Source organism: Brachypodium distachyon, chromosome 4 (assembly GCF_000005505.3).
Source record: "Brachypodium distachyon strain Bd21 chromosome 4, Brachypodium_distachyon_v3.0, whole genome shotgun sequence".
Taxonomy (NCBI): Eukaryota; Viridiplantae; Streptophyta; class Magnoliopsida; order Poales; family Poaceae; genus Brachypodium; species Brachypodium distachyon.
Genome location: NC_016134.3, coordinates 34,258,724 through 34,273,748, shown reverse-complemented (window position 1 = coordinate 34,273,748; position 15,025 = coordinate 34,258,724). Strand labels below are relative to the sequence as shown.

Below are 15,025 nucleotides of genomic sequence, written 5' to 3'. Positions count from 1 at the left end.
TAATATTACGACAACAATTTAGGATCGGATGTAGTATTAATTAAATTGCAGTTGCAAAACGCCTATCCACAAATTTCGCTTGCAATTTATGAAAAGACACTAAGTTGCAACTGCAAAAAAAAAATCTGAAAACTCAAAGTGTGCAGTTTAAAAAAAAATAAAAGATGTGAAAAAACACGCCAACTACTTGCGCCATTATTAATTTAAAAGCATGCAACTTGTCCTACTATTGACACTAGATGTGCATATCAAAAAGAAAAACAAAATAGAAAAAAAGAAGTCAAGACAAACAAAAAAAACGAAAATGAAAAAAAAAAGAAACAGCAAAAATGAATGAAAAAAGGAAACAGCAAAATGGTATACCTAGAACTCAAACCTACAACCTCCACAGATGTCAAACCAAGCTAGCCAATCGGCCAACATGTTGTTTCTGTGCTTCTTGGGTCGTTATTTTCTTATCTTTTACCCGTCGTTGCATAAACCAGCACGAATCTTGACACTTCATCCGACGGATCAGGCCGTCGACTGAGAAATAACAAATCTCAGACGACTGAGAACTAGCAAATCCGATAGCAATATTCCACACACCTGAAGGAGCCACGGAGGTAGGGGGACTAAAAGTGACCCTGGCCCCTCCTAAGATTTATAAATCCTACTTAGGTCCTTGTTTTTATACTTATGAGTACTATAAGGTTCCAGATTTTTGTGCTATGATGAGTTTTATCTTTGATATGATGAGTTTTGTCCAGGGTATCTTAGTTGGATTTCCTATTGCACTCGTAAAGGAAGTGGACTTCCTTCGCTATGATGATTTTTATCTTTGTTGAATAGTAGGGTGCAGTCTTGGAAGAAAAAGCTGAATCTGGTCCCTAGAGCTTGTCTCCTTTGCTTCGAAGCAGTTTCAGCGACCATGACCGTCATATGCATAGAAGCCGTTGGAAGAGCTCCCTGGAAGCTGTCAGGAAGTCTAAACAATATGCCCGTACGTACGGGTGGTAAATATGCCTCCTTAACGTGCTTGATCTGGATAACAACGATGTGTTGATACATGCCTTCTTCTTTTGGGCTTTCAGGATGGACTTTTTTGAGAAGATTTTCTTCCCTAGCTTTCTAAAGAAGGCGCTTTAAAAAAAAAATAGGATGGCCTTTTTCAAAAAGCTGCTCTTTCCCAACTTTCTGAAGAAGCCATCCTAAATTTTTTGCCAGGCTTCCAATTAGTTTAGGCTAGCGGTTTCTCCTGAAAGCTAAGGGAGAGCAACTTCTGAGAGAAACCCGTCCTAGAAGCTGAAAAAAAGAAGGCCATAGCCGTGTGGTATATATACATTAGTAGCTAGCTAGTCTGAAGTGTGCTTCTATCAAGATTTTAAATCGCGCACGAAAGCATTTCGCGGAAGCTTCTTTAAACCTATAAAGGGCTAGATTGTGGACCTATAAGTCATTTCAGTTTTGAATATGAAATGACATATATGCCTCTTTCAATAGGGAAAAATTCAACATAATTTTGACACAAACCATTAGAATTATTTTTTATGGAAAGACCATAAGGTAGACCTCATACAGCATAATTGTGAGCACCAGGATTTGAACCCTAATGGATGAAGTCATGCACCCACGACTCCACCATCACACCAAGAGGTGTATCTCCATTACAGAAATAATATCATATAAGCCATAATAAGTTGAGAACCAAGACATGTAACAAGTTCACATGAAAATTTGCCCAACGGTTCGTATTTGGCTGAAAATATTCTTAATTTACCTTGGGCTTCGATTCTGATCTAGTGGAGGTCCATATCGTTGTTGCGGAAGCGATTGTGGAGGCAGTTTCACGCGAAATAGCATTGTTCACGGCATTGCGGGTGTTGCGGCAAAATTCATCAATGCGCCGCGGGAGCTCGCCTTAGTCTTAATAGTGCCGCTAAAGTTTTTGAATAGCGCCAGATTTAAAATCTTGGGTTATATACCTCGAGCGTGGTATAGGTAAGTAATGTGAAATTTTCAGTACAACTCTTTTAAAAAAGACAAAGTTCTATTAAGCATTTATTTTATTTGTTCTTACCTTGTCTACCTAATATAAAAAACTATTGGTCAAATTGAAATAAAAAACACGTACTCCATGGACAAAATACTGGTTAAAGTAAGGCAGCAGGGTACGTGATGTTTCTGTAGATTACTAATTAAGTCGTTGTAAGCATTTAAGCTGTTACCTAAGCAGATCCAAGAACATGCACGTTTATATGAGCCGGCCTCCCGGACGCCGGACGGCCGACGCGGCCTTGTTAGTACGGACAACGGTCGTACGGCTAAAACGAGGTCAGCCCGGAGCAAGAATTGTGTCTTGCATGTGTGTGAACCGTATGCGTAAGTCCTCGTCCTCCGCCGGCCGCCAACTGCAGCTCGCGAAGCAGTCAAGCCGATGACTGACTGGCTTCCTCGGTCGCTCCAGAGACTGGGCTGGCTTGCCTACGCCATCGCCGCCGGCGCCAAGCCTTTACTCTGTGTCTGCGCCGCGCGTGTTTTGCTGCTCTCTCGTGCTTGCCGACCCCACCGATTCACCATGTTTCTCAACATTAATTGGGCCCAATGCGAACAAAATTTGGAGCCTATTTTTTCTGCCTCGTGTACTCGATTACCTAAACTAGCCTCATGTGATTCTAAAAAAAAAACTGAACTAGCCTCATCCTTCTTCTTATCGAAAAGGAGTGAACGCCCCCGGCCGTCCTTCTAATTCGCCCACAATTTGTTCGACAACAGCAGGGAAGGTGAAAATAGTTAAAATGAGTAAATTTGTTTGAGAACGAAAATTTATATTCAATCTCAATCTCTTACTTGACGTGCAATGAAAATTTAAAAGATAAGTTGCGCCCCATGTTTGTTTTGTGAAAAAAAGAGAGACTATTTTACAAGAGGTAAATACATCCGCGGTCCTATTTTTATTATCGCGGTGTCAGTTTAGTCCTAAAACTATGAAACTGGATACTTTAGTCCTAATTTTATGATAAGTGGTGCACGCGAGCTAGGTTCTAAGCTCGCTCGGGCGCGTCTGACTCGCCTACGTGGCACGTTGACCGAGTACACGTCAACTCATGTGTGTTTGGCCGGAGTTTTGCCGCAGCGACGGTTGGGATTTTTTGCAAAACCCCCCTATAAAAACGTGGCCACCTTCCTCTCTCTGTTTCCTTGTCCTCTCTTCTCAGTTGTCGCCGCCACCGCCATGACAACGAGGTTGATGGCCAACTCCTCCGTGTCAGCAAAAGGGAAGGAGGATTCGGCCCCTCTTGCATCAGATTCGAGGCCTTACTCAGATGCTGCCCTTCCTCCTGTGAAGTGCATGTGCCCATGATTTGTTTTCTGCAAAAAATCACAACCGCCACGGTGGCAAAACTCCCGCCAAACGTCCCTGAGCCGACGTGTACGCGGTCAACGTGTCATGTAGGCGAGTCAGACGCGCCCAAGCGAGCTTAGGACCTCGCGTGCACCACTTATCATAAATTAGAACTAAAGTGTTCAGTTTCATAGTTTTAGGACTAAACTGACACCACGACAATAAAAGTAGGACCGCGGATGTATTTATCTCATTTTACAAAGAATAAATAAAAGCTAAACGAATGAGAAATCAATCCTCTCTATTCCTACCTCACCCCTTATTCCTCCCCCTTATAAGGGGGTTGAAATCTCAATTCCCTGTTTGGTGGTGAAGGCTGGGCTTGGTCTTTGATGCGGCGCTGCCAAGTGCTCTTGAGATTCAAAGGATGATTGATGATGAAGGTAGGACTTGGTCGAGTGCGGGTCTCTTTCATAAAGTATCTTTTTCGCTGTTTAGTCGAGTGGAACTTTCGTGGAATGTAATAGAGTAGTTGCTTTACTTTCGCCTACGGGCATGTAACCGCGTCGCGGTATTTTTCTTCAATATATGATACACCTGTTTGGGTGTATTCTAGAAAAAAAAATCTCAATTCCCATGCACATGCTTTTCTAATTTTCCATTCCTATCAACCAAACAGATGAATTGTAACTCACTCTCCCTCGGCTCAAACGCCAGAGCTTAAACTAAAGGAGGGGACAGTCGAGAGAGAAATGCATTCATGGTGCAAGAGGTTAGGCAAAGGGCCGAAAAGGATGGAACTGATTTACCGCTATCATATTTGTTTTCGTATGTTTTAGCGAAAGTGGAAATTGAGTTCAATTTTAACAGCTTTGAAGTTGGCGTGTACAGACTGCTGAGGGATGAAGTTTGGACAAATGTATCTCCGACATGTTCATGCTGTATATATTACAGTACTTAATTTGATTAATATATTGGAGCAGGCATTTTGATTACTGTACTTTTCCTTTAAAAAAAATGAGGGTGCGGTGTCTGCTGGGAGGGAACGGTCAGATGTATTTGGAGCAGTTTGTACAAAGTTCCGGTAGATTTGAGCCGTTGGATCTACGTCTAAATGTCAAAAATACACCCTGAGTAGCTTAGAAAGAAAATTCTATTGGCATGTTCGATATTCAGTAAAAGAAGTGCACAACTTTGAAGTGCTGCAAATTCACATCAACCAATCAAGTTACTTGAATCTCCATTCTACAGATTACACAACTCAAACACACCCCAATAAAAACAGATGCCCCGAGTCCATCGGTATACATAATCTACGGTTAAAGAATCAATCAGGTCAACACAAAGAAAACACAGTTGAGCTGCGTCCGCTCGAACACCAAACCAGGCGGCATCGCCTAGAACCGGTGGCCGCTGCTGCACCTTCTGCCCTTCTGCCGCTGTTCGGAGCGCGCCCGGAGCACGCACAGCTGCGCCTCCCACACGTCTCTGGTGAACTCATCCGCCGCCCGCTGGCCCGTCCTCAACTCGGCATCGTACCGTACCCTCGTGGCCGGGTCGGAGAGCGTCTCGTAGGCGCGCCGGAGCTCGACGAAGAGCTCCGTGGACTCGGCCCGGCGCGCCGGCGGGCACACGTCCGGGTGGTACTGCAGCGCCAGCCGCCGGTACGCGCGCTTCACTTCCTCCTCGCCCACGCCCGCCGACCGCTCCAGCGACAGCACCTTGTAGTAGTCCCGGGTCCTGCTGCTGCAGGCGCTGGCCGACGCCTTCACCTTGCAGTGGCTCCTCCGGCCGAAAATGACACCGCTGGCGCTGCTAACAATGCCCGTGGTGTTCATGGCTTTGAACAGACGGAAGAAGCTATCAAGTTTTCGCAGGTGATTCAGACTTTCAGAGCGAGCTGTGGCACTGAAAAAGAACAGGCGGTACCCACATATATAAGCCGACGGCAGGGGTGGGTCGGAGGACAAGATTAAAATTTAGGGAATGTGAGAGGTGGTTACCCGTCCCGCCGGTGCTGTACGCGGTTTGAAGCTGCCCTTGGGTAAATTGGTGACCAAGGTATGTATGTGCCATTTGGACGGAGACAAAGAAGCGTGCGCGTGCGCCTGCACGCAGATTCGCCTGTGTTTGACCGTGTGGTTGTCACGGACATCTTAGTTTATATGACTATATATGAGGATTCGAATCACCTGTGCTTGCAGCAGCGGTGCAAGAAAAATCCAGGTGAGCAACAGCTCTAATCCGCACTGGCAATGGAAGGGAGAATAGTATCTCACGCGCCCTGAATCGCATTGTCCTTGTTTCTCTCGGAGCATGTTCGGTGTCATACCCAGCAGGGCCTAATATATTAAGACCTGAATTGAATCACCTGGTACGTAATTGCAGAACTAAGTTTCAGAGTTTTTCTTTCGGTGGTCAGTGCTTCGGTCATGCTTTGGTATAGCTCAGAGGATACTACAGTCTACAAAAGAAGATGGCATACTTCACCGCAAAGTCATTTCCCGCAGCTCGGCTACCTAGCCGTAGCATGCAGCCATCCATTTGCTGACACGTGGCACCCACTTAGACTCACATGTTTCCGGTGTTTCTACACTATTAGAAGTTTCAATATATGAGTATTTCCTTACTTCTTTTCATTTTTACACTTGCTATAAGTTGCTGACAGTTGAATTTGTTCATGGATGTTCTGTTTGTACCGCTGGTAAACATTTTCTGGTTTTCTTTATATTTTTCCATTTTAATAATTTGTTCTATCTTCAGTTTTTTTTGTGCAGAAAATACTTAGACATCTTTTTTTTAATGTATGAATGCTTGACCATTTAAAAAAATAAAAATGTCATGTACATCCGTTTTAAATAAATGATTTTATGAAATTCATAATCATTCCTTTTGATATTCATGAACATTCCTTTGACATCATCATCTCTAAAAGTACATATACATTTTCTCTGGAACACATGAACATTTGTTAATATACAAGAACATTAAAATGATCGGTTTTGCTATGGAGTAGTAGTTGCCTGCTTTTAGTTGGAGATCAGTCACCTTCTTTGGCCGCTAGATCTTAATCAAACGATATCATTTGAGTGAAGGAGGAGAAAAGATGACATTTAGATTTTAATCCTTCTAATGTGTCAACTTATATTTAAGAATTTTGCTTAAAAATCAAGCGACTGAGAAATAGCCACACTCTAAAATTATTAGAGCACCTCAAAAAGATAAAATAATTATGACAGTATCTTAGGGGGTTTTTAGAGGAGACTATTTCTTAGGTTGGCCAAAAACAAAAACCTATAATAAATGGGCCGCATTTGGGCCGGCCCCTTCAGCGGCAAATAATGGCTCCCAAGTCATCAAGGGATGTCATATGGGGGATGGGCTACTTTTCTATGGGCTGAGGATTGAAGCTGGTCTGTTCGGACGAAGATCCATTAATAATTCAGGTAATTTTACTCTATCCCAAAACCAATGCAGGCCGCTGCATATTTTGATGCATGAGTTGGTGGGCTGCCATCGATCGGTAGGTATAATCAGCCGCCTGCACGTTTTAACTTGGTTTTGTCTGTCGTTTGATGACTAGCTGCTCACGATCAACCCCTCACGCAACTTGACAATGCATGCTTGCTTAATGCTGTAACGTTGACCAGATCAACTAGCCAGACAGGCCTCCCTTCAGGGTCAAGATAAACGAGTAGTGACAAATGTGTGTCAACACACCATGCAACAAAGCAAAGCAAAGACTATAAAAAAAGTCTAATGGTGTCGTTAAGATTGCCATAGCTAGGGACAAACATATCTATTAAATGCAAGTTTAGTGAGAAACTAGCCGGGTCTCTTTTGGCAATCTCCACCTTGGAACCCGGTCACTGCTTACTCTAATCTGGATGAGGAGAGCGGTGACATATGTGTTTGTGCAATGTATAGAATGGAAAGAGCGGAATTGGCATAGTTTGAATTGCTTAATTTCTTCCCTTGATTTCCTTGATGTGGCTTATTTCTTCGTAAAGGAGGAACTTGCACATAGGAGTTTGGCCCAACCTCAGATGTGATGTATAGCTTTTCTTCCTTTCTCGATTATCAATGTATAAATAACTTAGGGAAATTTTATCCTTCACTATCTTGATATGATCCAGGCAGAATACTTATTGTCAAAAAAGGAAGATTAGCCAGTGTCTTGTGGTGCTCTGGTTAGCCAAAGGCACTAAATATGTAGGAGCAGTCAATGTAATTAATGCCCGGAGAGTAATCTTTTGTGTTATTTTGTTGGGACCTTTTTCGGGCTCTCTTAACTAATGAAATGAGTTTCTGTCCCTGTTTCAAACAGAGTAAGCAACACATGCACAAGTACAAGGATAACAAACGAGTGCCAGCTAGCCAAAGTTCCAATGAATCAACTTTGCTAAAACAAGATCTTTACACAGTCAAATAATCAATCAGAACACGGGATCTTAATTCTCCCCGCTAGGCGCTAGCTAGCTAGAATCTGCGGCCGCTGCCGCACCTCCTGGCCTTCTGCCGCCGTTCGGAGCGCGCCCGCAGCACGGACAGTTGCGCCTCCCACACGTCCCTCGCGAACCCATCCGCCGACGACGGCCGCCTGCCGCCCATCACCTGGTCTGTCCTCAGCTCGGCGTCATACTGCACCCTCGTAGCCGGGTCGGACAGCGTCTCGTAGGCGCGCCGGAGCTCGACGAAGAGTTCCGTGGACTCGGCCCGGCGCGACGGCGGGCACACGTCCGGGTGGTACTGCAGCGCCAGCCTCCGGTACGCGCGCTTCACTTCCTCGGCGCCCACGTCCGCCGTGCGCTCCAGCGACAGCACCTTGTAGTAGTCCGGCGCCCTGCTCGCAGTACCCGCCGCCGACGCCTTCACCACATTGCACTTGCTCCTCCGGCCAAACCCGGTGGCGCCGCGGCCGTAGCCAGCGGTAACCTTGCCGCCGGTGTATCTCGCAGTGTTCATGGCTATAGCTGATCGAACGTACTACAGAGGATGAGAGGAAGAAGTCGATCTGGACAATTTGTAGGTGATTCTGAGAGCGATCGAGGTGTGGTTTTGTGGCGAAACGGGTGATGGAGATACGGCCGTATATATAGCCGACCGGAGGATGAGACAAACGAGGCGTGCCGCTGGCTGTACGCGTTTTGCACGGGCGCGCGCGCAGTTGTTAATAACGTCGCCGTCGCAAGAGGATCGAGCAGTAGGCTGCTGGACCGGTGAATTGGAGTATTCTGAACCAACGCAACGGGTGAATCGGCCGGCAAAGTTAAACGGTGATGAGTTTATTTGTTGGGAAACTTCGAGGAAGGCGCACGAGCGTCGAGCGTGCGTGCGTACGTACGGGTGCCGTAAGGTGGCCATCATACGGCACGTCGACGACGGAGCTGAGGCTTCGGTACGCCTGCTTGGGAGAAATCGACTAAATAACTGACTGACCCACTGTGTTCTGTCCTGTGTCCACGGCGAGCAATATATGCAAATCTTTTATAAAACTACTGAAGAGATGAGATCATGCCACTAAAAGTTCACTGGTCGACCAAAATGCCCACCTTGCTTTGTTAGGATTCATATGCTTTCTTGTGAAATTCAAACGACACTTGGACGATCTACACCCATCAGAATACTTTTGAACTCATGTACCCAGCAGAGTACCACTTTAAAAACTCGTCATTTTACTGGGGAATTCTTGGATGACTTGATCTGAGTTTGGACCATCTGATCTATTGTCAAACATAATAAGTCAGTGCTCAAGTAGAAGTCTCTTTTAGATCATCCGCGATGCGTGGACAGAAACGAGTCATGCATGGGACCAAGGCGAGAGACTGTATTTTTTGTTTTTAAGACAGTAGCCCCAAACATTGCATGGGACCTTAGTAGCCCCAAAAAGGTTTAGAGGCAGAGACTAGAGGCAGTCGCTACCTGTCGCGTGTGCGGGCACGGACACCGGGAGTGTGAGCACCCCTTTTTTTTTAGATAGAGTGGCGCGAGGAGTGCCCCGAACTTCACCGGTATGACTTCGACTCCGATCACTTACCCAGGTTTAGGCCACCCGGAGGTGTAACACCCTACGTCCTGTTTTCAGTGTGTATTGATGGGCTGGATCAAGGAAAGTTACAAGAAATTGCCAGAGCGGCGAACTCTAACCTAAACTACGATGACCCGAGAAGGAGGGAGAAGGAGACGCTGCCCTTCTCCGGCGGTCGGAACCCCAATCTTTCTCCTACCTTTAGCTTCTTTATGCCTGGACTAATCCTGATGCCAACTTTTTTTGGGTGGAAGCCAAGAGCCTCCTTTTATAGTTCAAGTGGACACCACGGTAGCGAACTAGGGCACGTGGCATGCGTGCCGCTACTGGAGAACATCCTCGCTACAAAACGAATATGAAGCTGTTCAGCTGCTCTGTGGCGCCTGTCCAAAGTGAGTTGTCCCCGGTCCGTGGCGCAGAGAAGCTTTCGGCCTTGTCTGGGCCGAAACGGTGATAACCTTGGCACAGGATGGAATCTGACCGGTCAAAAGGTAAATGTGAACCTGCCGCACCCCAGTCTGCAGTCCTCGACGGCGAGCGTCACAACGCAATCACGCAGTCCCGCGGACGCCTCTTAACGGGCACATTCGTACCGGCTCAGGCTTGTGGACGCCAAAGTAGGAGACCAAGACCAACTGAGGTAAGCAGTGATGTGTTTTCTCCCCGGGCACCAGCCAGGCGCGCCCACGGAGCCGCGAGGCTCCTGGTCCGGTAAAGGAGAGAACATGCACTAAGTTCCTAGGAAGGACATTCCCGGGAAGGCGGTCCCGGGAAGCCTTCCGCTGACATGGTGGGGCCGTGGCCCGTGCTCCTAGGTTTTGGGATACCCCTGTATCCTCGGAGCCGACACTACTCCTTGGTCTCTTTTCTATTGGCCCAGGTCAGAGAACCGAAGTTGGAGAAAACAGGATTTCCTAAACTGATTGTTTTTTAAAAGGGGAACTTACTGCTGCATTGAAGCGAGGCACACAATTAATTTACTGCAAAGTTAGAATAACCAAACAAGTCAGTTCATGTAGCACACAACATGGATACAAAGATAAGCCAAAGAAAACAAAATCGCACAGATGGTGGCTAATTAACTGGCTATGCATCTTGTAGTCTAGCAATAGGCCGCCAACCAGTCTGATGAAATATATCCTGCGCAAACCTCTCCAGTCGGGTGCATCCACAAGCCGAATGCCTTCGCTTGTCCACCGGCAAAAGGAAAGCTCAAAGACGGATCAGAAACAGTGTTATTGAAGATAACCTGCAAAGAAGTGAACAACTCCAAATCTGTTAAAAATAAAATGATTCCTGCAATTCCAAATAGCCAACAAAAAGCAAAAACTTCACCTGTATGTGATCATTAATCCTTTTATCAACCTCATATAACCAATTTTCGAACATATTAGTAATATTGGTTGGTGGGGGGAGAGGCAAGTTAAAAGCAAAGTAAACAAATTTTCCACCATAAGTTTTGCAAAGGGGAACGAGATGAATAAATGCCGAATAGACTCCGCCTTGTCACAAAAATAACATTTCATATAGCCCATCTAATTTCTTTTGGCAAGGTTGTCTTTAGTTAAAAACACTTTACATTCCAGAAACCACTTAAAAAATCTAAATTTTCAGGCGAACTTTAAGTTCTCGTATAATTTTATGCGAAAACACCATATGGTTCACATAGAACTCGGCCTCTTCAACTCTTAGATTCTCCTAACTCTATTTTCATTTCTAGGAAAACCTGTTTTATCGGTTGTAGGCAGTGGCGGAGGCAGGGACCAGCAGGAGCCCTGACCCTCCCTAAGATCTGAAAATTATGCTTAGGCCCCAATATTCTTATACTACAAACTGTGTATTCTTATGTTTTGCCCTTCATAATAGTTGTCTTCTGTCTCCGCCCCTGATTGTAGGTCTGGTTTTACCGTAGCACGGGAAATTCGCCGCTAGGTTTTTTCTAATGACTGTCGTTTCCAACTTTCCATTTTGTATAGTTGGTACGATTCATGCATATGGTTGGTTACCGTTGATTCATTGTTTCTTGAAACAGAGTCTGTTGATTCATTGCAAATGCACTACAGTACAAGATTTGATGGCTGCATTTAATTTAGATAGTGAAGGACGGCAATGCGGCTATCGTCACTAGTCGCGGGTTTAAGTGAGCCTCTAATTAGAAACATAGTATATATACGAAGTTTTCTAATACTCCTTCCGTTCATAAATACTTGTCGCTGTTTTAGTGCAAATTTGTACTAAAACAGCGACAAGTATTTAGAAATAGAGGGAATATGATATATTGGAGTAGAATACACGCACCTAGCCTAGTTCTTGGCCTTGGAAGAGGATGCATTTTGTAGAAAAGAATTCACACTGCATGAATGGTGTATCACTTGGGTGCGATACAGAACATCTGCCTCCATCCCCTTACTCACGCGGTGCAAGTCAGAAACAGCCTTGATTTCCTCCAAAGGTTTGTGTCATCAAAATGGCATTTTTGTCGTATCTGACTACAACTTGTTCGATGTAAGGAACTCAACTACCCTATAAAGAAAGGATGTAATTAGCGTTATTGGGAGTGCTAGAAACAACATCGACAGTGTTCACCCGTTAATTACTCCACTTCAGATCGTGCAAACTGCAAATTAAGCAGCTAGCGAAAATTTTATCTTCCTGAGGCGATTCCCTGATACGATGAGTTGGCCTCCATTACTCCCACTCGCACAATATAGTATGCTATTTACTTTAGCTAAAGAAAAAAATGTCTTATTGCTTTCCGGTACTGAGATAATGCACACCTGCAGAAAAACATTTGGTGGCTGCAAAATATGCATTCATTGAAATCAACCGTTGGACAGTGAGAGGCCGGCAATGACGAGTTTAATATGCTGTGAGTTACTTGTACTAAGATTTCTAATGCTTCATCCGTCTACATTAATCACGGGTTAGTACTACATACAAGTACGTCCAGTGCATAAGACAAAGAAGTCCATGGTGACCAGATACACACGAGATAATTTTAGTCTGAGAATATCTGATGCACGAATGTCTATCCATTCATGATCCATGATCGGTCGGTAGCCGATATAGTTATATACTCATTAATTGGTTGTTTCAACGTTCAATAAACCGGTAGGTGTAAGTTTGGCTTGTATTGCAGATAGACCAAATCAAATACAGGCTGCAGGAAGGCCGTAAAATGTGAGAAGAGGCAGATAGTGACGATCAATAGCTACCGACAAATGTGTGTTCAAAATGGACTGCCGCTAGAAAATGCAAAGCAAAGACTAACAAAAATGTCCACTTTCTATTGTCTATACTCCGTTTTTTTTCTTCCTTTTCTGCGAGAGGTGAAGTCTGACTCGATTGTTTAGATTTCACGCAATTCCAATGCTTGTTTAGATTAACCTAGTGTGGCCTGTTTTCAGCAGGATTAATCCTTACGTACGACTCGTGCTAGATCCAAACATGTCCATCGAAATTTTGAGACGGGAATTTCTCAATTGAAGACTGCACGTTCTCACTTCTCTGTAATTGCTAATACCGTACGTCTCTATTAGTCTATTTGTTCGTTTCGGAAAGACTTCACGGGAGTACATAAGGACCTGGCTCAACTACATTATCCCTTAGACCAGGTTTGGAAGGACCGTCTATTCGTGGATAAAGTTGTGTTACTCTCTCCGTCCAATAAAAAATGCCTCAAGTTTGTCAAAATTTGAATGTATCTAGACATTACTGAGTATATAGATGCATTCAAATTTAGTCAAAGTTGAGACATCCTTTGTTGGACGGAATGAGTATTTAGTTCGTATTTAAACTAAATACTGAAGCTTTTACAAAAATACCATAAATCCAAACAGGGCTCTCATAGTAAATTTGGTGCTAATAAAAATCAGTTTGTTCACTCAATAAGTTCAACTACATTAAGATGATAGTCCAGAGACTCCCATATTGACAGAAAAAAGAGAAAGAAAAATAAAATGCATTTTTTAATAAATTCAGGAGGGTCCCAATATGTTGGGAATGTCTTCAGAATTTCTTCGATTGTGTTTTTTTCTCGTTGGCCCGACTCTATGGTACTTAATTGAAATATCTTTCCTCTCCGTTAAAAACAAGCACCCGACCTTAGCTCAGTTGGTAGAGCGGAGGACTGTAGTTTGAAGCAGATTAATCCTTAGGTCGCTGGTTCGAATCCGGCAGGTCGGAATTTTCTCTATAGTTTTTTTTGGCAATTTTATTTTGCAGTACATCTCTTGAGTTTCACCCACAACCACACACGCTATAGCGTCGGATCTCTTTGGCGTCAAGTTTTCGTTTTTTTTATAACCCGCTTTGCCGTTTTCTTTGTGAGATGGAAATTCCTCTGTTCGTATAGTGTCGATAAGGAGAATAGAGATTTGCAATCAGTTTCGTAAGCACCCGGTCACTTTACCTATTGAGGCATGAGGATAGCACCCCTGCGACTAGAAGCTAATTAACAGCTAAATCGTGAATTTGTCGAAGATGGGTTCATATCTTCTGCACACCGCGGACAGGAAATGACCCTTTTCATCACGCACCACGATCCCTAGTTCCCTACACGTCTAGGCTTTTTCTTTTTGAAACCATCTCTAGTTAATCCAATTCGGACTAGGTCCGCTATATTAGGCAAAGTGGCTATTACGTGCTATCGAAGTATTCCCCGTCACATTAAGTGATTTAAATTTGTCAAAATATGAACGTATTTATGACTAAAAAGCGTCTAGATACATATAATTGAGTAGTATTTTTGTGGCTCAAGAGGATATAAAACTGAATGATCACACAGCAAACAAATCCTGTAGCTACCGTGGCAAAATCGAAAGCGGTACTTTTTTTCCGATTGGACTACCCTTCTCTCCCCCACATACGCCAGGTCACCCGTAGTTATCGAGGCAATGAGAGACTGAGAGCGTTTGCAGCCGCCGCCTCTCTGATGTCCCGTTGCTGCCGGTGATCACCGGGACTTGCTGCTTGCGGTGAGAAAGGATGCATGAAACGATAGGGACCAGGAGACACAACGGGACGGAGAAAAAGGTACTCCCTCCGATCCATGTTAATGTCGAATTATTACATGTATGTATCTAGACATTTTTTAGACATATATATATATATATATACATATATATATATGTATATACATATATATATATCTATATATATATATATCCATATTTGGACAAATTTGAGACAATTAATATGATCGAAGTAAGTATAAGTTCAACATTAGTCCATCCAACGAACCAAACCACAGAAGGCCCAAGTCCTGGGGAGATAAAGTCCAGCCCATCTGTAAGATGTCCATGATAGCCTTTCTGATTTCTCGCGAGAAGGGCCCATACCCCGCAGAAGTCCTTGAGCGCTCGAGAGTTGACGGGGGCGGAGCCCTCCGCTGCCACCACCATTTTGCTAGGACCTGAAGGAACTGACGCGGCCCGTCCGTCGAGTCCATGTTGTCTGAGCTGCGGTGGCCAGACCACATGCGACTCCCTCTCACTTTCGACCGAGACCAAACGGCAGCAGCGACGCGCCATACCTCCTCGTCGCTGCCCTGACTTAAAGTCAGTGACCTTATGGTCACTGACAGGTGGGGCCGGGTCCACATGTCAGTGACTATGAAGTCACTGACTTTAAGTCAGGGGATCCCACTCCTCACAGATCACACTCGTCTTCCA

The 15,025-nt window shown here is 44.5% G+C and overlaps 2 protein-coding genes and 1 non-coding gene across 3 annotated transcripts; 1 reads left to right on the top strand and 2 right to left on the bottom strand.

Moving 5' to 3' along the window:
- Positions 1-4,540: 4,540 nt before the first annotated feature.
- On the bottom strand, positions 4,541-5,545 carry LOC104585089 (dnaJ homolog subfamily A member 3, mitochondrial). Its single transcript, XM_010241047.2, has 2 exons — positions 5,329-5,545; positions 4,541-5,233 (listed from the first exon to the last, which is right to left on the bottom strand). The coding sequence occupies exons 1-2, from the start codon at positions 5,478-5,480 to the stop codon at positions 4,723-4,725; spliced, it is 663 nt and encodes a 220-aa protein (XP_010239349.2). The 5' UTR covers positions 5,481-5,545; the 3' UTR covers positions 4,541-4,722.
- Positions 5,546-7,605: 2,060 nt separating this feature from the next.
- On the bottom strand, positions 7,606-8,384 carry LOC104584668 (chaperone protein dnaJ 20, chloroplastic). Its single transcript, XM_010239812.3, has one exon. It carries the CDS (start codon positions 8,288-8,290, stop codon positions 7,805-7,807), a length of 486 nt encoding a protein of 161 aa, XP_010238114.1. The 5' UTR covers positions 8,291-8,384; the 3' UTR covers positions 7,606-7,804.
- A 5,067-nt stretch (positions 8,385-13,451) lies between these two features.
- TRNAY-GUA lies at positions 13,452-13,538 on the top strand. The gene is given in 2 exon segments: positions 13,452-13,488; positions 13,503-13,538. It is a non-coding gene; the product is annotated as a tRNA-Tyr (tRNA).
- Positions 13,539-15,025: the final 1,487 nt, after the last annotated feature.